The 19,689-nt window shown below is 52.9% G+C and overlaps 8 protein-coding genes across 8 annotated transcripts; 4 read left to right on the top strand and 4 right to left on the bottom strand.

Annotated features, from left to right (window-relative positions):
* Positions 1-327: 327 nt before the first annotated feature.
* Positions 328-904, top strand: PG986_001739 (transcriptional elongation protein Spt4; the record flags this gene model as incomplete). The annotated part of the gene is made up of 3 exons (XM_066837961.1): positions 328-408; positions 518-768; positions 874-904. The coding sequence occupies 3 exons, from the start codon at positions 328-330 to the stop codon at positions 902-904; spliced, it is 363 nt and encodes a 120-aa protein (XP_066706854.1).
* Positions 905-1,237: 333 nt separating this feature from the next.
* On the bottom strand, positions 1,238-3,385 carry PG986_001738 (uncharacterized protein; the record flags this gene model as incomplete). The annotated part of the gene is made up of 1 exon (XM_066837960.1): positions 1,238-3,385. The coding sequence occupies one exon, from the start codon at positions 3,383-3,385 to the stop codon at positions 1,238-1,240; it is 2,148 nt and encodes a 715-aa protein (XP_066706853.1).
* A 1,209-nt stretch (positions 3,386-4,594) lies between these two features.
* On the bottom strand, positions 4,595-6,950 carry PG986_001737 (Vacuolar amino acid transporter 3; the record flags this gene model as incomplete). Its single annotated transcript, XM_066837959.1, has 2 exons — positions 4,595-4,765; positions 4,818-6,950. The coding sequence occupies 2 exons, from the start codon at positions 6,948-6,950 to the stop codon at positions 4,595-4,597; spliced, it is 2,304 nt and encodes a 767-aa protein (XP_066706852.1).
* Positions 6,951-9,216: 2,266 nt separating this feature from the next.
* Positions 9,217-13,182, top strand: PG986_001736 (Amino acid permease; the record flags this gene model as incomplete). Its single annotated transcript, XM_066837958.1, has 4 exons — positions 9,217-9,403; positions 9,463-10,448; positions 10,507-11,512; positions 11,585-13,182. 4 exons carry the CDS (start codon positions 9,217-9,219, stop codon positions 13,180-13,182), a joined length of 3,777 nt encoding a protein of 1,258 aa, XP_066706851.1.
* Positions 13,183-13,969: 787 nt separating this feature from the next.
* On the top strand, positions 13,970-15,049 carry PG986_001735 (DNA-directed RNA polymerase; the record flags this gene model as incomplete). Its single annotated transcript, XM_066837957.1, has 4 exons — positions 13,970-13,986; positions 14,565-14,623; positions 14,684-14,794; positions 14,853-15,049. The coding sequence occupies 4 exons, from the start codon at positions 13,970-13,972 to the stop codon at positions 15,047-15,049; spliced, it is 384 nt and encodes a 127-aa protein (XP_066706850.1).
* Positions 15,050-15,446: 397 nt separating this feature from the next.
* On the bottom strand, positions 15,447-16,051 carry PG986_001734 (U6 snRNA-associated Sm-like protein LSm5; the record flags this gene model as incomplete). The annotated part of the gene is made up of 6 exons (XM_066837956.1): positions 15,447-15,482; positions 15,536-15,599; positions 15,661-15,688; positions 15,756-15,794; positions 15,842-15,919; positions 16,015-16,051. 6 exons carry the CDS (start codon positions 16,049-16,051, stop codon positions 15,447-15,449), a joined length of 282 nt encoding a protein of 93 aa, XP_066706849.1.
* Positions 16,052-16,371: 320 nt separating this feature from the next.
* Positions 16,372-18,267, top strand: PG986_001733 (uncharacterized protein; the record flags this gene model as incomplete). Its single annotated transcript, XM_066837955.1, has 3 exons — positions 16,372-16,652; positions 16,746-17,692; positions 17,747-18,267. 3 exons carry the CDS (start codon positions 16,372-16,374, stop codon positions 18,265-18,267), a joined length of 1,749 nt encoding a protein of 582 aa, XP_066706848.1.
* A 309-nt stretch (positions 18,268-18,576) lies between these two features.
* Positions 18,577-19,646, bottom strand: PG986_001732 (uncharacterized protein; the record flags this gene model as incomplete). Its single annotated transcript, XM_066837954.1, has 4 exons — positions 18,577-18,703; positions 18,793-18,934; positions 19,013-19,168; positions 19,331-19,646. 4 exons carry the CDS (start codon positions 19,644-19,646, stop codon positions 18,577-18,579), a joined length of 741 nt encoding a protein of 246 aa, XP_066706847.1.
* Between the last annotated feature and the right edge of the window lie 43 nt (positions 19,647-19,689).

Below are 19,689 nucleotides of genomic sequence, written 5' to 3'. Positions count from 1 at the left end.
TGATATTGCTTGTGTTAGTATGTCGCGTGTTAGCGTCTGAGAGCGCCCTTGCGCCCTGAAAATCGTGGGCTAGGGGAGGTACCTGCGTACTTGCCAGGGATTCCTCGGCGACCAGGCTTATCGATAACCTTAAGTAAAGGCGCCGCAACCAGTCGCAGCTGCCAAACGCGATAGTCAACATTCCTGCCACTATAATCCAATCCCGTCCAACCAAGAGACTCTTGCTTCCCCAATTGCCAATCCTCGCGCCGTCCGACAAGACCGAGCAAATTCACGACCACCGAACCCGAGGGCTGTTGGATAAACAGGGCAACGACATCTAGCAACATGGCTAACAACTTCGTCCCGCCGGGTCAGCACCGCTACCTGCGCGCCTGCATGGTGTGCTCCATCGTCATGACCACCAGCGTACGTTTCCGTTCCCACGCCCCTTCTTTCCCTGACTTGCTTGAAAGCATGCACACTTTCGGTTGTTGGTTGTTGTCCAAAGACTGATCGCGAGAATCATCATCAACAGCGTTTCCGACACGAAGGCTGCCCCAACTGCGAGGACTTCCTGCACCTCAAGAACGACACCGAAGCCATCGAGAGCTGCACGAGCCAGGTCTTCGAGGGACTCATCACCCTGGCCAACCCAGCCAGGTCCTGGGTCGCCAAGTGGCAGCGCCTCGACAACTACGTCCAGGGCGTCTACGCCACCAAGGTCTCCGGCCAATTGCCAGACGAGATTCGCTCTGCTATCGAGGACGAGGGACACGTGTATATCCCGTAAGTGCCCCGTCCCGGCCCTCTACGTCATTTCTCGCATTCTTCTGCGAGAGGATGCCATACAATACCTTTTGCGATCTACGTTCTGACCCTAGTGTTCTACAGGAGAGATGGAAGCGCGCTCGAGGCCGAGTAAACCCTGTGACAGATGATACCCAGAGTTGGAAAGAGGTGGCAGGCGGTTGGTTGAAAAAGCAAAGAATCATGGCATGGCGTTGGCACAATTGGGTGGAATTCGAGTTGTTTCTGAACGGGCGTTTTTGGCGTGTGCACAGATAAAGAAGTCAAGACAGTTAAGTCCAACCAGGAGTCAATTGCTCTGTATTGCTAATTAAAAGATCGCTGTTAAGCAAATGCGTTTTCTTACGAATCAAAACCCGGCCCGGAGCGCTCAGCGCTCCCACCGGGGCAGGAGCTCCTATTCAGTTCACTAGGGTTGCTATTACTCATGGCCGCCGCTCTGGGCAACTCAAAATGCTGTGCCGTTGTACTTAACATCATCGCGGTGTCGTTCCGTTGCATGAAACCGTTTCCACTCTTCGCGGCCACCTTTGCTCGGCGGGTTTTGTCCAGCCCTTGAGGCCTCACTCTGGTTGCTCGCCCTGCACGAAGGTGGTGGCGTCGGTGGCATATCTTTACGCGACGTCCGAGACAAGGCACTGCCCCTTTCTTGAGTGTTTTTATTAGTTGTGTCTCGTGGCGTTGATGGCGGCTGATGCGGCATATCCTTGGATGTTTTGGACTCTTTTGATTCTTTGCTCAGGTTCAAACGCTCAACGCTTAGCGACTGTCTCTTCTCCTCTCGGCGTGGCGGCAGGCGGCAGGGTGCTTTGGTGTCTCCCTTGGCATCAGTTGCTGTATCAACTGCCCTGTGGCCGTTTCCACTTCTCTGAGCCCGCCGCGTCCTGGCGGTACCAAAAGCCCTGAAGGCGGAGTCGACTTCTTGTATGAGCATTTGCATCTCGCGTTCTACATCTTCCCTCGCATGATCCGCTTTTGCCTCAAGATCTCCCTGCTCCATGGGCATGACTGGCTTGGCAAGACCTTGTGTCCCGACCTGCGCTGGTGGCAGAATGTCTTTTAATTCGGCTTGTTGGCTGGTGGGGCTAAAGGTCATAGTGAAATACATCGTCCCTATGGAGGCCTTCCTGAGAAGGGCAGAGGACGATTCGCTTCGAACGGAGCGATCGGAAGATCCGTGTGGACTCCGATGTCGAGGATAAGGCGATTGGCTACGTAAGCGGCTTTCCTTCGAGCCCTGGGTACTGAGAGGCTGTAGGCCTACCCGAGCCGCTATGCTGCCTGGAGATGATGGGACTGCCGCCACTTTCTTCTCACGGGCTGAGATCGTAGTATCGTCGGCCGCAGGGGAGACTCTTGAGACCGCCGTTGCTGAAGTGGCCGATTCTCCACTCGTTCCCGTCTTCTGTCGTCTTTTGTACAACTCCCCTATGGGCTTAGACCCTAGTATTTTGGTATTGCACGCCTCCACGGTGGCGGGAAGGGGTTTAGTTTCTTGCACACGGTGATTCGGAACGGTGGGCGCTTTCTGGGGCTTCTTCTGCCCTGTCGCTTCGACCACCTTCGGGACAACTGGCTGATATGTGGTGGCGGGTAAGAGAGGGAGTTCCTTGTTAAGCGACAACTCGAGCGACGGGTGTGATGGGCGTTCGCGCGGGCCATGGTTGCTGCTGCTGCTTCCGTATTTGGTAGCCGGCAATGTGAAATGCGCCTCAACCGGCGTCTGGCTTGGCGTGGTGGCGGGGGACTTCCATGATTTCACCGTCAGGCTGGAAGTGGTCGAGAGGTTGTCACTGGACTCGGACGCGGTAGATGGCGAGAAATTCGACTTCGGAGGTTGTATACTGGAGATGACGACGGTGGTGTTGTGATCTGGGGGCTGGTATGTCTTAGCTTGTAAGGTGTATTCCCCGCCCTCGGAGCTCACGGCGTCCTCCTTCCCCGTCTCGCGGACCTTGGTCGGCGCATCTCTTGTCTCGGAGCTGGATCGGCTCCTGCCATTCGGCGGGCTTGGTGTCGTCTTGCGGAAGAAGTTGGGCGGCGAGGCTTCCCGAGGACTTCGGGGGCTCCGGGGGCCTCGTCGAATAGCTCCGGATCTGCTGCACCCGGTCTGCCGTTCCCGGTGGCCACTTTCGCTGGGGCTCCTCCGAGTGTTTCTGGGGCTGTGTTCGGTCTGCCCGTGGTGGTGATCAGCCACTAGGGGTGGTGTTGTTACTCGGTGTCTCAGGCCCGGGCGGCGGATGCCAGTGGCTTTTGTCAAGGGTTGTGTCAGTGTGGATGAGAAAGTCGTCTTGTTGTATTGGGATATTAGTGGTTTCCTGTAGGCACTGAAGCCTGCCAGACTACTAGCAGGTGCTGCTGCTGTCTGGACTGAGTATGACTCTGGTACTCGGTCTGGAGCATGGTGGCGGCGGTAATAGTGTTGGTGGTCAACCGCGACAACTGCTGGCGTGTTGGATGATACATCGCTCTTGGCCCTCGTACTGCCACCACCACCACCACCAATCATGGCCATGCTACCGTTGCTAGTTTTGCCGCCACTGCTTGGACGCCGGAGGAAGCGCTTATGGATGCTGTTTTTGCGTGCGTGATGCATCAGGGGCTGATGGCCGTACGTTGGTTCGCGAGTCCCTTTGCTCACTTTGATCACTACTGATCGCAAATAAGGCCGAAGAATTGAAAATATTGGCAGACGAAGGGAACCAGCCTCTCGAAGGCAGTATAGCAATGGTCATGAAAATATGCTAGTAAAAGGAGTCAAAGAATAGGAATGAATGAATCCAAATTGCAAAGTTCGAATAAACTAAAGACTTGCTGAGTGGACGAGAGACAGAGAAGCTCATAGAGAGAAAGGGTACACATTATTCTAAAGAGAGTGCAACAAGAAACTCACTCAAGAGAGAGAAAGGGTGCGGTATACACAGTATATAATGAAGGCCCAGAACTAAGAGAAAATCTACGTTGCATCGTGTAAGAGAAAGGGAGAGGTGGTTAGGGAAAGTCCAAACTCCGTAACAATCCCATCTCGGTCCTGTCAAACTAAAACCAACAACTACAGACTACGGAGAATGATCACCACGTTCTTTCTTTCCCTTTTCTCTCCGTCTCTCGACCGATGACTCGAGGGTGCAGCATGCAGCCCTGAAGCGAAGGGAAGGGGAGAAGAGGTTTGCGCCGGTCTCATGGGGCAAAGCCCCCCAAGGCGACAAAGAAGGACAGCTTCAAGCCGGGAGGCACGAGATCGGGCTGCCGCAGGAAGTTTGAAGCCCCGAACAAGGGGGACCACCTCTCTTTGTCGGCCGCCATTGTATAGGAGCAGCCTCTCGGCTAGCAACGACTAACAACAAAGAACAGGACGGGCGGAAAGACCTGCCATGGGATCATAATGAGAACCGGGGCCCCAGGGCGAGTTAGCTTACTTCTACAGCCTACATGTTATACAACTCCGACCTCCTCCAGTGGGTTAGCGAGGACCTAGCAATGTCATCAAATCATGGGGGCCTGCTTGTTCAAGGAAACAAAACCCTAACATATTCCATTCTTCTATGAAGGAAAACAAACTATGTAGCTATACGCAGTATGGAGTATCCAACGCCAATAAGACGACCCGAACAGCATTGGCTTCTCGACTTGCTTGCAATCTATGCGTACTGTGAAATATACCTTCTATCTCACGACTCCCAAATGCTGTCATTCCCGCTGCCGATGCAAAAATAGTTGTACAAGGAGATTTAAAGAAAGGGCAGGAGTAGTTCTAGTAGCGGTACTTGTAGTAGTAGCTGGTCTGGTTTGGCTACTACTAGGTCTAGTTCTTAGTGTCGCAATACTTGGGCAACCCCGAGCCGGACGAGCTGGCCCAGCTCATGACGGTCAGCGTGGTCGTGTAAGCCATGGCAACGAAGCCGAAAATGCACAGGCAGATGTCCGATATCTTCCAGAGCCGGTTCCGAGCCACGCCCCGGTAGTGAAGCAAGGGCTATCGTCTCGTCAGTAAAACTGTCACGCCACTCATAAAGCAGGGAACTTACCGGGTAGATGTAGACCAGCGGGATACAAGCAAAGTTACCAACCAATGCCACGAACTTATCCAGGTTATCGGCACCAGCCCAGGCGATGAGGGCGCACATGAACACCACCAAGAAACGGAACCCATTCTTCTGCCACTTTATATAGGGGTTATACTTGCCACTCCGGGTGAAGAGTGCATTCTCGGTAATCTTGATGGCAGGGAAGATCTGCAGAGGGGTAGAGAGAAGAATGGCAAGCGAATAGAGGAATTGGACGCCATTCACGAGCTTGTTGTCTTGCGGCAGGTTCAATAACACTACCGTCTCGGTCTTGGAGCCATAGGCCGCATACGAGATGGCACCCATGATAGTGAATAGAAGTGTGATGATAATCATCACATAGAACATGACCTTGGGGAACTTGGCAGGGTTTCTCATCGATTCTTGAATAGGGATGATGAGTCCGATACCTTCGAAGGTGAAGATGGCCGTTCCAATGAACAGGGTCCAATCTTTCTGGTTGAAGAGAATGATGTCTGCCAGCCCGTTGGTATTGAGTGTGAGAACGTCGTAGTAGAAAAGGTAGGCTAGACCGATGACGATGAAAGCATCGGCAATCAAGGCAGTGAAGCCAAGTTTGCCAATATCTCGAAGCAGTGCAAACGGCAGGAAGATGACCATTTGGATGATGATCAGGAGGGTAACGGGGATGTTTGCACGGCAGTCGGTCACGGCAAGGAAGAACGCTTGTAGGTTTTCCGACGTGAAGACAATGTAAGCTGCCACAAACCCCAGCTGACTGACGACGATGGAGAAAAGGATCAACGTCCTCAACCACTTGCCATACAGGATGCCACCGATATCGCCAAAAGAACCCTCCACCTTCAGCCGCGTAGTGACGAGCAGCACGAAGCAGTAGTAGCTGAGTATTGCTACCCCAAGCAGCACGGCGTTACTGAACACCATACCTCCGTTGAAGTAAGCCCGGGGTAGGAAAAGAACACCGGTACCGACGAACGATTTGAGCAAGAGCAAGGCAGCGTTCATTGGCGTGTTTTTGCCACTACCGCCACGAGACTTCCGTCTCCTCTTACGTCGCGAGGGTGTCAGCAAGGTGCTATCTTCCATTGGCTCGTGGTCGTCGTCGCTTCCTTCGTCCGACTCGTACTCGTCTTCTTCGCCAGAAGCAAAGTACTCGCCTGGAAGAAGATCTTCGTCATCCTCTTCCAACTCCTCACCGGCGAAGTGTCCATAGATAGTCAAGAACTCCAAGAAGCTGGTGGTGAACAACTGAGGTTGTCTCCTCGAGGCACGACCGACCTCTGGGTCCTCGGGGCTATTTGAAGGGCTTCGGGCAGCTCTGCGGAGGTAGTTACGTCGGAACCCTCCAGGGACTTTGATAGTATTGATATCGAATACTTCGGTCTCGGGCTCTGGACGGGGTACACTGAAGCTCTTGCTACGTTGGGGGCGGTTGCGACCTTCGACTTCTTCGGTCCACTTGTAAATGGGGCGAGTGATATCACCGCCTTGGAGTCTCAAGCTCGAGAATTCGTCCTCGTCGAAATCGGCCTCTGTGCTTTCTCCTGGCTGTTTACCTTTCACCGAGTCCTCGTTAGGCACGAAGCCGCCTGCATCGGAGGCATCGGAGGGCTGGACCAGATGTCGCTTGATGATCTCAGGGTCTTCGTAGGCACCAGTTCCACCACCCTGTAGATATCGTGATCTCGCATCGAATGAGCCATAGTTGGTGGGCGTCGCTGAGGGTTGTACCTGCTGCCCCGTTGCAGCAGGCGAAGCCGATCGTACCGGTGGCGTTCCGAATCTTGGCGGTGATGTGCCTACTGAATTAGATAACGCGGCAGCAAGCGCTGAGACACCAGGGCCGGTTATGGGTTGTTGGCCCGCTTGGGCAGCAGGGCCAGGCAGAGGTGTCAGATCCTCCGGGCCCTCGCCATCGTTTGCGGGAGCCGGAGAAGCTGATCTCTGCGAAGGGGCGCCGAAGGCGCCAGAAGGCACAGGCGAAGCCAAACGAGCGGTCGCGTCAGCGCGAGGGAGCGAGGTTCCATAGTTGCGGCCGCGAAAGGAGCCGCCTGGCGAGGAGGCCATGGGCTGGACGAATGGGGAGCTCCGACCCCGATCAGGAGTGGCCATGTTGACTATCGGATCGGATCTCTAAGTTGCGGCGAGCAGCTCGACGAAGATTTGATCAAAAGATGTCGGGTTTCTATTCCGTCAGGACCTTGAGGCTGAGTCGGAGTATATAGCCGCGTGGTCTGGGGTGCAATTACCGCCTTGAAGACGCCAACGTCAGTGCGGGCGGTATCGACCAGGGCCAGCAAGTGCGCCACACGAGCCTTTGGTTATCTCGGGGCGGACGAGCTGGACAAACGATGAAGTAAGATCAAAGGCTACCGCCCACTTATGATTAGGTAGGCAGGCCGCGATAAGGCCGCAAGGGCAGGAAACGCAGGCACGAAGAGGACGGTGAGGTCGAATGGACCAGGCGAGTTCTCGTCAACGGGGTTGAAGGAGTGAAAGATCGGTATTGAGCAAGAAAGGGCCCTTGTGATGATTTGCACGCACGAGACCCTGGCTGGCCTCTTTTGCTGGTGGCCGAGTCAGGCAGGTGATGAGATACGCCGACCGCCCTGCCAGCCATGACAAGACGCTAAAAAGGTGCTGCATTATCTTTACCTCTCTTGGCCAGGCCATTGGCCGCATGCATTAGACCGCCCGTTAGTCAGCAGCATACCACTGTCGGTACCTAATACTGCACATTTGCACATTGATGCGTAGTCCGCTCGGCCGTATCGCCATGGCTGGTTTGATTCGCTGGGTGAAGATGCCATTTCCTGATACTACATGCGTACCTATCTACCTGTAACCACTGTTGCATTTCACGATCTACCTATGCTCTCGCCAGAAATTAGATATGTTGCATGTGGTCAGTCAAGACCCAGCACCAACGCAACCCCCGCCACTTGTCATTGGTCCCCGGAGGACTTAGACCCGGGTCACGACAGGCTGGTGCATCAGCAAACACTTCCAATACCAGCAAGCATCTCGAGGCCCTCGGCATATATCTTCGCGCCTCGCTTGATTGTTATTGTCCATTTTCAAATCGGAAGAGCTCCATCCAGCCTGGTAAGAACACAAAACAGACATCATCGTCCGAATAGTAAAAAAATAACACCGAAGATTATTTGGTTAGTAGAGGTCTAAGTAAAGTCTGTATGTGCATACTATTTGAGGAGCCCGATGCTCTTATTAGTAGGCTATGTAGGTGCAAGACATTCGATACCAGCCTCTTCTCTGGGGGTGCATCATGATCGACCTTGTCATAAGACGTATGCATCCATGTTTACTATACGTGGGAGCTCAAACAGCGTTGAGAAGCAGGAGAATGTGACCTACATAGAAGAATGTCAGCTGTGGTTACGACCAGGGCCCTTTTATGTTGATCTCTCCCTTCGATGGATCAAGGCAGCATGTGACACAACCGCTGTAAGATAGAGTTGGATCTTGCTTCACAGCCGCAAGCCTCTCCGCCATCTAATCCGATCTGCTTCCAGGAGGCTTTCTGTTATTGAGTTGTAGAATGAAGACAAACTCAATGGATGCATCTGTGTTTTCCGGAAGCATACTGGCCATCTGGCCAAGCAAGGCGGTCAAATATGAGTCCAATTACTAACTACTAGAAAATGGTAAGGGACCCTGGCTGCCCGAGTCAGTGAGCCTGGAATGATTGACTTGGACATGCCCCGATGCAGCCCGCCTCCATGGCATTTTCTAACCCAGGCAGCTCGCGCGCAGCCAGAATGACGTCGGGGAAGGCTTGGTAAGACGACCTTGCCGAGCTTCGCGAGTTAAAAGGATCTAACCCCGCCAATACGGTTTGGCATGGCGGCTCTGGGCTGCAGGCTTGCTGCGGGCCACTGTTTTTTCAGGCGGGTGCCCAGTAATTTTCCAGGCCTATCGTGGGGGAGGCATGCGGGGATGATGCTGCACCTCCCATCCCGCATACACACTACTGCATGGCATAGTCGGTTTGCCTGATATAACCCTTCACAGTCGTGCTCCCTCGAACGGGCCTTGGAGGAGGCGACAGCCCATGACCACAACCCACTATACCTATACGCCAGTTCTCCAACTTGTCGTTTGCAAAACTTGATCACCGTCTCCTTCACTTCTTTGCCCAAGCTGGCCTCTCCTTCTCCTCTCTGCTTCTGCTTCTACTTCTACTGAGTGTTCCTGCCTTTTTACTTTTTGTGCCCTCTCCCTTTGCATCCTAACAGTTATAGTTTCATGGTCCTGCAGGCCCGAACTGTATGAACGCTGGTCGAATATGCGCCATCTCCTGCAGCCAGCTACCCAACCAATCGACTGAGGGACGGGTTGAGGAACATCACGAATCAGCATGCCGCTAGAGTCCCGTTCCGACAGAATGGGAGGTGCCGTGGAGTCAGGCTCGGTATCGGCCAAAAAGTCGAAGCTCGGGGCTGTCTCCGGGGTCTATGTTCCAACCGTGTTGAACATTTTGAGCATTCTCATGTTCCTGCGTTTCGGCTCTATTCTCGGACGAATCGGACTCCTTGGTATCTTGGGTTCGTGTAGCCCCAACAACCACCCCGGACGACGATATATTAGTAGCTGACATGATCAGGCCTGCTGGTTGTTGCATACTTCATCGACCTTGTAACCGCTCTTTCCCTATCTGCAATTGCCTCAAATGGAGAGGTCAAGGGCGGCGGTGCTTACTATCTCATCTCCAGGTCCTTGGGGCCGGAGTTCGGTGGGTCGATTGGAGTCTTGTTCTATCTATCGCAGGTGCTCAACACTGCCATGAATGTGGTTGGCCTGGTCGACTGCCTGAAGCTCAACCTAGGCTCTCTCATACCGGATGGCTATTGGCAAGGCTATCTGATGCAGACGTGTGCTCTGGTAGTCTGCACTGCGCTATGTTTCGCAGGGAGCGCTGCCTTCTCTCGTGCCAGTAATGGCTTGCTTGTCGTTCTGACTATTGCCATTATCAGCATTCCCATATCGGCAATTGCAAAGTCTCCTTTCAAGGATGATCGACTAGATGTCGAGTTCACCGGGCTGAGTTCTCAGACATTGCTGTCCAACCTGCATCCCAATTCTCCGACACTGCATCACACGTCGCTGGACAGGTTCAGAGAGCTCTTCGGGATCCTCTTCCCAGCTACCTCGGGTATCTTTGCGGGAGCGTCCATGTCAGGGGATCTGTTGAACCCTAGCAAAGCCATACCCAAGGGGACTCTATGGGCCATGTTCTCGACTCTGATACTCTATCTAGTGGTGATATTGTCCATGACAGCAAGCATCACCCGGGAGTCTCTTCTTCTTCAGACCAATGTGATTTCCATCACAAATTTATGGTCGCCGCTTATTTTAGCCGGCGAATGCGCCGTTACATTCTTCTCTGCCTTGATGGGTCTTGTCGGTTCCGCGAAACTTCTTCAGGCTCTTTCGAGGGATAAGCTCCTTCCTGGCCTTGCGGTTTTCGGTCTGGGTACCAAGCGTGGCGACGAACCCATTAATGCCGTTCTGATCACATACGCTATTGCCCAGTTGGCCTTCTTTGCTGATCTGAACCAGATTGCCACCCTTATCTCGATGGGATACCAGGTGAGATATATCACCAACCTTAGGGCGTGTCACCTTCTAACTTTTCGAGGTCGCATAGATGACCTTTTTTGTCATGAATTTGGCCTGTTTCTTGTTAAAGATTGGTTCAGCTCCCAATTTTCGCCCAGCTTTCAAATTCTTCAACTGGCAGTCGGCGTTCATTGGTAGCATACTTTCTGCTACTGCCATGTTTTTCATTGATGGAACATATGCTGCCTCGGCCATTTGCCTCCTCATTTTTCTGTTCTTACTCATCCATTACTTATCCCCGCCAAAGCACTGGGGTGATGTATCGCAGAATCTGATTTACCACCAAGTAAGAAAGTACCTGCTTCGTCTCAAGCCGGAGCACATCAAGTTTTGGAGGCCACAAATCATACTGCTCATCAACGATCCGAGACACCATACCCGTCTTATTCAGTTCTGCAATTCCATGAAGAAAGGGTCTTTGTATATCCTGGGCCATGTCATCGTTACAGATGATTTCAATACTGGAATTCACGAGGCTAAGCTGCAACAGGCCGCGTGGACTAAGTATATTACCGAGTATTCGAAAATCAAGGCTTTTGTGCAGCTCACTATGTCTCCATCAATTGAATGGGGTGTGAGGAATCTAATTCTCTCGGCGGGGCTCGGCGGCATGCGACCAAACATTGTCATTCTTGGCTTCTATAATATGGATGAGCTCAGGAGGTCGAAACCACTGGCGAGCCTCCCAGAAGTACCAGCTTCTGCTGCCAAGGCAAGACTAAGTGGCAAAGCCGAAGGGAAGCGGCCAGGGCGTCGTCGTGGAGACACGTCAGCTCGCCTCCTTGAGGGCTTCCTCCCAACCGATGCTATAAGGACTGAAGGTCTAATGTCAGCCACAAGCTACATGACGATAGTCGAAGACCTAGCTCATAGGCATCGCTTGAATGTAGCTATCGGCAAGAATTTTCAATCTTTGGAGACCCCTCGGAGCGATGGCGCGAACATGAAAAAGTACATCGATCTATGGCCTATCCAGATGTCTGCTGAGATTACGGCTCAGGGGAAGAGTGTGCGCACGACCAATTTTGACACTTGTAAGTGGTCTTGCTTTACGCTTGTTCTTGGCCTATTACCCACATCATTGCGTTCGCTGACATTTGTATTAGATACTTTGATTCTACAGCTCGGGTACATCCTGTCAAGCGTACCGAATTGGAAGCAAGCCTTCGAACTTCGAATTCTAGTCTTTGTCGAGTATGAGAATGAAGTGGATCAAGAGAAAGCACGTCTGAAAGCTCTCCTCGACAAACTCAGGATCCAGGCCGAGGTCCACGTCTTTTGGCTGGCTTCGGGGGAGTTGACGACGTACGAGAACATTGTCAACGGCAAGGTTCAAAGTCAAGAAAACAACTTCATTGTGAACCAGCTTCTCAAGGACAACGAGTGGTGGCACGAACTCCAGCGGATCAGACAGGAAGCGGCACAGATGTCCCTCTCGGCAGGAATTGCTTCACTCGAAGACATGCTCGAGGGATCTCGGCGCCGTGGTTCCAACCCGAGGAATCACAGGGAAGATGGAGCACAAGTCATGAATTTGCAGGAACTGCTAGAACTTCCAAAGAAGCCAACGGTCTCCAAAATAGCCAGGCTCGGGGCTAACTTCGGCATCCATACTCAACATCTAGAATCGAAAATGCTGGACGAACAAGTGCCACAACAAGAATATTACTACAGCGATGATGAAGATGGGGTCACTTCTTCTTCGTCCGATGCTGATTTCAACGACGTAGCCACCGTGGTGAGCGAAGGTGATGCGGAGGATATTGAGCCTTCGCGTCGTCCACTACTGCATGCAATCCGGCGAAGAAGCCTTGGTGACATGCAGAGTCCGCAGGCGTCGAGGAAATCAGAGAGAGTAAAGGGTCACCATTCACGACAGAACAGTGGGATGGCCACGTCGGGCTATGGCACCATGCCATCTTCTATAGCTCCGTTGGACAAGAAATCTGGCCAAGCAACGAACGTGTCCATTCCGAGTGCCGAGAGCTCGCAGACTCTGACCGCTCCATCGCTAGCAGCAGAGTCGACTTCTTCATCTTGCAGAAAACCAGGACGAGCGGTACACTCCCGGCAGGCCTCTATCAATCCTCCCCCTACCCTCAGAAGCTTCGAGACAAAAGGTACAGAAGAAGGTGGCACAGGGCCTAGTGTCAGCTTCTGCGAGCCGGAAGGCATGCGCAACCCCAGGCCCGAGAGGCCATCAATGTCACGAGCATCTTCGATGGGTCGATTTTCGAGCCGTCCTGTGCCGGAGACCAAGGTAGAAAACGACGACGGTGGTGGGCAACGTCTCACCTTCGCCGAGCCCGAAGCCCATCCACACGAGATGCGATCGCGACGAAATTCTGGTACCCAGAACCCTTTTCCCGAGTTGCATCTCCATATACCGGAACTTTTAGAGTCATACGAGTTTGGAGCAAGATCGGATGTAGATGCGCAGTCAACATATTCAGCGCAGAGCTTACCTTTATCCTTCAATGATCTGCCGAGCCGGGCTCAGCATCTGATCCTCAATGAGTTGATAAGACAGAACAGTGGCGATAGCGCTGTTATCCTGACCACCCTGCCAATCCCGGAAGAAGGAACGAGCAAAAATGAGGAAGCCAGCCTGAAGTACCTCTCGGACATCGAGGTGCTCTGTCATGAGTTACCGCCCGTTCTCCTCGTTCTCAGTAACAACATGACGGTCACTGTCAGTTTGTGATGATGGCGGGTGGGCGTAGAATGCATCGGAAATGGCAGCACCTCGGAGATGGCGTTCGGATATATTTTTAATAAAAAAAACAGTTTAGGGAACCCCCCGGATAGCAACTGGGTGACGGGGTATCATTATTCAGGTGCTAGGTTAGATGCATTGAATTAAGATCTGTTTTCTATTTATGAGACACGCCCCTTATGGGACAGCTTTGGATGGGTTACGAGCCTGTTGCTAGGTAACAAACATCTGAGTGCCTCCATCCCCATAACTCCTATATCGAGAATAAACAACAAGCCAAACTTTCGATATAAAACTGTACCTACTAACCGAAGGAATGTCTCTGGCCGGCCAATCTGGCATGTCTGGTTCACCTTGAATGTAGGTAGATCAACGTGGCGGAGGTTTGTTCCACCGAAGTTTACCCGTCGCAACCAACCGTGCCAACGGCCTGTCAAAGCCTGGTGGTACCTGCGCTTAGCTGAGGCGTCCCTACATCGCCAATGTACCTACTACCTACAGTTTCATTGTCATCTATCTGCATTCATCTACACCGAGCTATTGACCAACACTTTTGCTATATGACCATTTCCATCACCGCTTGACACAGGGTGTTTCGAGGTCTCATTATGCAAGTTGGCCCTGCTGCCTCCCATCCTGTCTCAATCACTAATTCGTGGACCTTCCAGTCTTGCTGCTATCAGTTTTATTTTTTTATTTTTTGGAGGCTTGCCTGGAGGTACACCTGCTTCAAACACCTGAGTTCCCGTAGTTGATCTCAGCCTAACCCGACAACATGAACGCCCCCGATCGGTGAGTACCTATCAAATGACCAAGTCGCTTTCTTTGTCCCAACTCCAATCCGTTTTATTGTTATTTCCCCCTGAGGAGGGAACCTGAAGAAAATGGCACGACGGATGGTTGGATGGGAAAGCTGTCTGGATGTCGGCTCCCAAGGTTCATTGAAGCTGCAGCTTCACCTCAGTCGCCTTCGAAGCGTGTTGGTACTTTGGTCGAAGCACCGAACAAATGTCTACTTCAAATGTTGCAAGATGTTTTGGCGACAGGTTCAACGAATGCAGATTCTGGTCCCTCTGCTTCCATGGATTGTTTGGATCGCTTGACAGTCGTTCCTTTCCTTCGTGCCTGCCCTGCATACACATCTGAAAGACACATTTCTGGCAACTTCATCGACTGCCATTCATCCAAGTGGAACAGCAGCTATCTATCCTCCAGTTAGTTGTACACGGCCAGCCTTCCAAGCGGATTTGGATAAAGTACTGGTTGATTCAGGATGAATAATCCCAAACACGACAATATTGACCCCCTGTTCGAATCATCATTTCCAATCAATCAGATATCATACATAATCCAGCTAACCGTGAACACAGCTTCGAGCTCTTCTTGCTCGGTGATGATGAAAAGAAGATCACCGAGAAGCCGTATGCTGGTAAGAACCCGCTTCGTTCTGCCACTGCAGCATTCTTGACATCCAGCTCACTGTGATCAGGCATGTCCAGCACTTCGGACTTCATATTGATGAAGGAGGACCACACTCTCGGCAACCTCATTGCCGAGCATCTCAAGATGCACCCCAAGGTGCACATGGCCGGGTATAAGGGTTCGTCTAGCCCAAAGATCGTGTCACATTTCAAGATTGCTAAGATTCTGTTTTGCAGTGGCGCATCCCAACGTCCCCGAACTCATGATCCGCGTGCAGACCGACGGCACCGTCACCCCACGCGAGGTCTTCATCGAGGTGTGTAAGCAACTTATAGCTTCGTACGGACAACTCGGTCGCGAGTTCACCCGTGAGTACGAATTGCGTCGCATGGCCACCGCTGGCAACCAGGACAATCAACCCAATGGGTCCTAATGTCGCAGCCACTCCATGAATGACTGAAATGGGTCGCCTCGGAGTTCTTGTGTTCGTGGGAAATTCTGGCTTTTGCAAAATGGAACGGCGTTATGGCACGGAACTGAACAGTGTCCACGAAGGGTAATACAGGATGCTGCATATTACACAATTCTTCATTGCAGACCAAAAGGCGTAGTAGATTATATGCAATACATCTTGGCCACTGCAGACCGATTCTTTGGAGCCGCATCCTTCCAAGCGTCTTCAGCCCCAGGTAAAGCAGGTAGAGAGAGTATGCCTAATTTATCATTGATTGGCCGCTGCTTTGATCTGTGATTTCGCCGTGACTTGACCCTGCAGAAGCAACTCCGCAATACACCAGTTATGTCTACCATCCAACCAAGTCTGTGGTTGTTCAGGTTGCCACCGGGCCCTCGCCACCCGGAATCAACTATACGAATGTCAGTGTGCTGTGTCCCGTGTGAGAAAATGGGGAGGACCAACCATGCAGATGTTGTTGCCGTTCAGCAGGATCTTGGTCAGTTTGGTGTGGTTTCCAGAATAGTCACTGCAGCTGATTGTTAGTAAACCCCGTACGCTGCTTAGACGGATGAGTTATATATCCGTACAATTCTGTTACGTCCTCCAGCACCATGTCTAATACTCCTGTCAGTCCCTGTATTGCTAAGCGCGCTGGGGACGGCTTGTTCTGGTTCCTACTTACTGACGTAATCGTCAAAGCCCACCAGAGTACCGCTGAACTCTGCACACACACAACCGTCGTCAGTTCTCAGCCGGATTCGATTGCACCTGCGGTTTCTGCTACCATACCCTTGTCGCCTTTCATGACCACCCATATCCTGGAGCCGACGCACTTGTCGATGAGTTCTGCGGTAAGGGTTAGCTTAGTTCGCCTCTCCTATTTGACGGACGAATGCCGTTTGCCAAAGCGAAGGAAGGCAATGTGAGAGAGAAACACGTACCCAGAGGCAGGAGCTGGGATGTGGATGGGGCCGCCATGGTGTCTGGGAATAGTCGAGAGAAGCGGTCGAACTTGAGGTCTGTCAATTTGATATTGGGTCTGAAAACGTTCCGTGGTGGGGGTGTATCCTGGGCGGAAGCTAGGGGTGTGAGCTGAGGAAGGTAGGCGGTTGGCGGGCAATCCAATTGAATATCCTCTGGCAGTGAGTGTGAGTGGCATTGGCATGGACATCCAATGTTAGGTTAGCATGGCGCGCGGATGACTCAGCAGGCTAAGCTACCGCCAAAATCCAAATCCCCTCCACCCCCAAACCCCCGCTGTAGCCTAGCCTCCGCTGCTGGAGGATAGGCCCGCGAGCATGGCGGCGCATCAGCACTCGCTCACTTCCAGGCCGGCCCAGCGGTGGGCGCGTCTGCCTACCGCTGGCAACGCACATCATCACCACCCTCCCACTTCCACTCCCGGCCCGTCGCGCATTGCATCAGCATCTCTATACACCTATAAGCTCCGTGTCCCCCGACAACATGGAGCTGCTGCTTTGGTCTCTTTCCCAATGATACCCAAAGGAATTTCAGAGGCTGCCGGCAACGCTCTGACTTCTTCCCGACGTTCGCTTCCTCGTTATCGTTGCGCTTCACTGTAAGTCGCATTCGCCCACTGGCGCGTTAAGTGGCTCACTTGTCCGCGACTCGGCCAGCTAATCAGCCACGGGCTGGCAAACAGTATTCCCAGATACCCGAGCATGAACACCAGTCCTGCGTCGCAACTATGGCACCCCTCGCGAGGAATTTCCTTCTCGCCAACCCCTACGAAATCATGGTCGTGGCTCGGTCTCTCGGATAATGCCCCGCCCCAAGCGGCCGCAACCGAGGATAGCCAGCGCGACGCATCTGCAGATGGCGGGGAGAAGCAATGCGCTTCGACGAATTCCGACGACGCACTCGCTACTGCCGACGAGGTCGCAGAGGATTCACCCGTCCTAGATCCGCCAGATCGATGTGTACTATCCGATGAAAGCACCAACGATCCCCCTTACCCTGCGTTGAAGTGGAGGGTCTCCGAGCCGCTCTTCCGCGCTGCCAAGTCAGCAGCCCCTGGAACACCCGAGTCCTTCTGGTCATACAAGATGTACAGAGGCCCTGGCAAGGATGGCTCGGAGCAGCCCGTCAAAGTGCATTACTGCAAGAGTCGGCACACTACCGACCGAGTATGCGAACAATACTTCATGAACGAGAAGGTTCTTGGCTTTGACCTCGAATGGGTTGCGGAGTCTAGTCGTTTGCAAGGGCCACAGCGAAATGTCTCGTTGATCCAGCTCGCCAGTCCAAGTCGCATCGCTCTGTTTCACGTTGCCTGCTTCCCCAAGGAGGATAGCCTTGTATCACCCATGTTCAAGAAGATCATGGAAGACTCCAACATCACAAAGGTCGGCGTCTGGATCAAGGGTGACGCAACGAGGTTGCGCACCCACCTGGGCATCGACTCCAAAGGTTTGATGGAGCTCAGCCATCTCTACAAGCTCGTGACACACTCGAGAACGGGTGACTACAAGAGCATCAACAAAAAACTGATTCCCCTGGCTACTCAGGTCGAGCAGTACCTTCATCTGCCACTGTTCAAGGGTACTAATGTCCGATCAAGTGATTGGACTCGGCCCCTTAGCATAGGTCAGGTTATATGTTAGTTTTGGCCCCTCCGAAATACCATGCGCTGTGCTGACTTGTGTTTTATAGATTCTGCGTCGGACGCATACGCTGGAGTACAGCTTTATGCGACCTTTGAGCATCATAGAAAACAGCTTGATCCGTGTCCGCCAACGCCCCATCACGCTGAGCTGAACCTACCCATCCGCTTCACAGATGGCTCGGACCTGGAAACCAGTTCCGATGAAGAGCTGGCTGAGCAACCAGAAGCAGAGGACGATCAGCCCCAAACGCTCAGCCCTACAGCAAGGCGGCGCCTGTTGAAGGCGCACGTGCAAGCAAAGCGAGGCGGTACAAAAGACGCGGCCAAGACAACCTCGGGAACAGAAAAGGCAGTGCGCCCGAAAGATGCGCGTGTCGAAACGGCCGAAGCCTGGGCTGCCGTCTTCAAAAAGGAAAACCAGCCAACTGACCCAGTCGAGTGGGCCAAGTCGGGTTGTGCCTCTCTCCATGAATTACGTGCATATCACATATGGCATACAAACAAAGGGATGTCTGCCGCTGATATAGCCGGCATCCTGCGCAGCCCCCTCTGGTTACAAGAACAGTAGTAGGCTATATATGGGGAGCCGTCAGGAAGGAAAGGTTACCCGTCGATCGAAGGAGGTATATGGCGGAGGTAATCCAGCTGCTGCCGGAGAAACAGTCCAGGATAGCGAGGCAGGCTCTGACCCGGAGCCACCTGGTCTAATACTGAAGTCTCGTCGCCGGTGCATATCGACAGGCATCAAAGGGGAAAGGCCGGACGCAAACAAAACATCAAACAACGAATATATATATATATATATATTCCAGGCTATAAATATAAATACAATTGCATCTCCATCCAGGCCCGAGAACTGTATACAGTATGTGGTAACTCAAAACACGGCGGCTTCCTGGAAGCCTTCTGGGTACTTGTCCACCAAACGCTGCATCTCCGCCATGGCAGTGGCGCGAAACCGAGGCTCTTTGGGGAACAAGGCCGAGTGCAGCAGATCATATCGCCTAAGCAGGCAAACAAGTCAGAAATCATACAAGAACAGCAAAGCAGAGGGAGAAAGAGGTGGCGGGCGGGGCCCATCTGCGCGACTTACATGGCATAGAGTGCAAAGCGGTCTTCAAAGTCCTCCTCGGGCTTTGACGGGAGTATAGTCTTGAAGTACTCCTTGACATAGGCACGGCCCATGCGATACCGGGGGGCTCGACAAGTTCCTAAATCTGCTGATTCCGTAAAACCTGGTCAGGAGAGTTCTCAGGTGGATTGCAAGAAGAGAGTGCTTTCCAAGATGGAAGATGGGAAATGGGCTTTCGCACATTCATGGTGGCTCCAGAAGGCACAAGAATCAAACATCATGACTTCGTCGTCATCGGCACTGGGCTTTACGTTGCCTGGCCAGACATCCGAGTGGCACAGACACGGCTCGATGCGGTTGCCCCCGTCTCCATCGGTCGCAGGAGGTGCGGGATCACCTTTGCGAGAAGAGGGCCTCTTTCAGTCGGTCGAGCTCGTCGTCTTGGCCGCGGGGCCGCTCTTCTTCCTCGAGCACTGCGATACCGTGGGTCAGCTGGGATACTCGGATCAGCAATGGCAGGAGAGCGTTGTGCTTGACTCCCTTTCTCACGTCGACCTACTCTTCCTCATTGCGTTGGAGAACCATTCGGTCCAGGTGTCGGTCCAGGTGTTGTCGTTGGGCACAAAGGCCAGAGGGGTCGTCAGCGGGAATCCGTACTGACCCGTGGAGGTCTTCCCCATACTGTTCAGGTGCAGCTTGGCGAGGGTCTGGCCAAATCTGGCTGGGTCAGGTAGGTCGTCGGTCATGTCGACATAGTCGCAGATGTAGTAGTGCATACTGGGTATCGCCTCATATGAGCCAAACGCCAATGGTGCAGGGACATGTTCCGGTATGAAGGAGCGGATCAACTCCTCGGATACGTATGTGCCCTCCATCCTCTCCAACCCTCGGTTGCCAGGGGCTCCCTTGGTTTACATT

The sequence above is a fragment of the Apiospora aurea genome (assembly GCF_038362705.1).
Source record: "Apiospora aurea strain CBS 24483 chromosome Unknown utg000001l_segment0_segment0, whole genome shotgun sequence".
NCBI lineage: Eukaryota > Fungi > Ascomycota > Sordariomycetes > Amphisphaeriales > Apiosporaceae > Apiospora > Apiospora aurea.
Note: the sequence above shows the minus strand (reverse complement) of the source record. Positions and strands in the feature narration are given on the sequence as shown.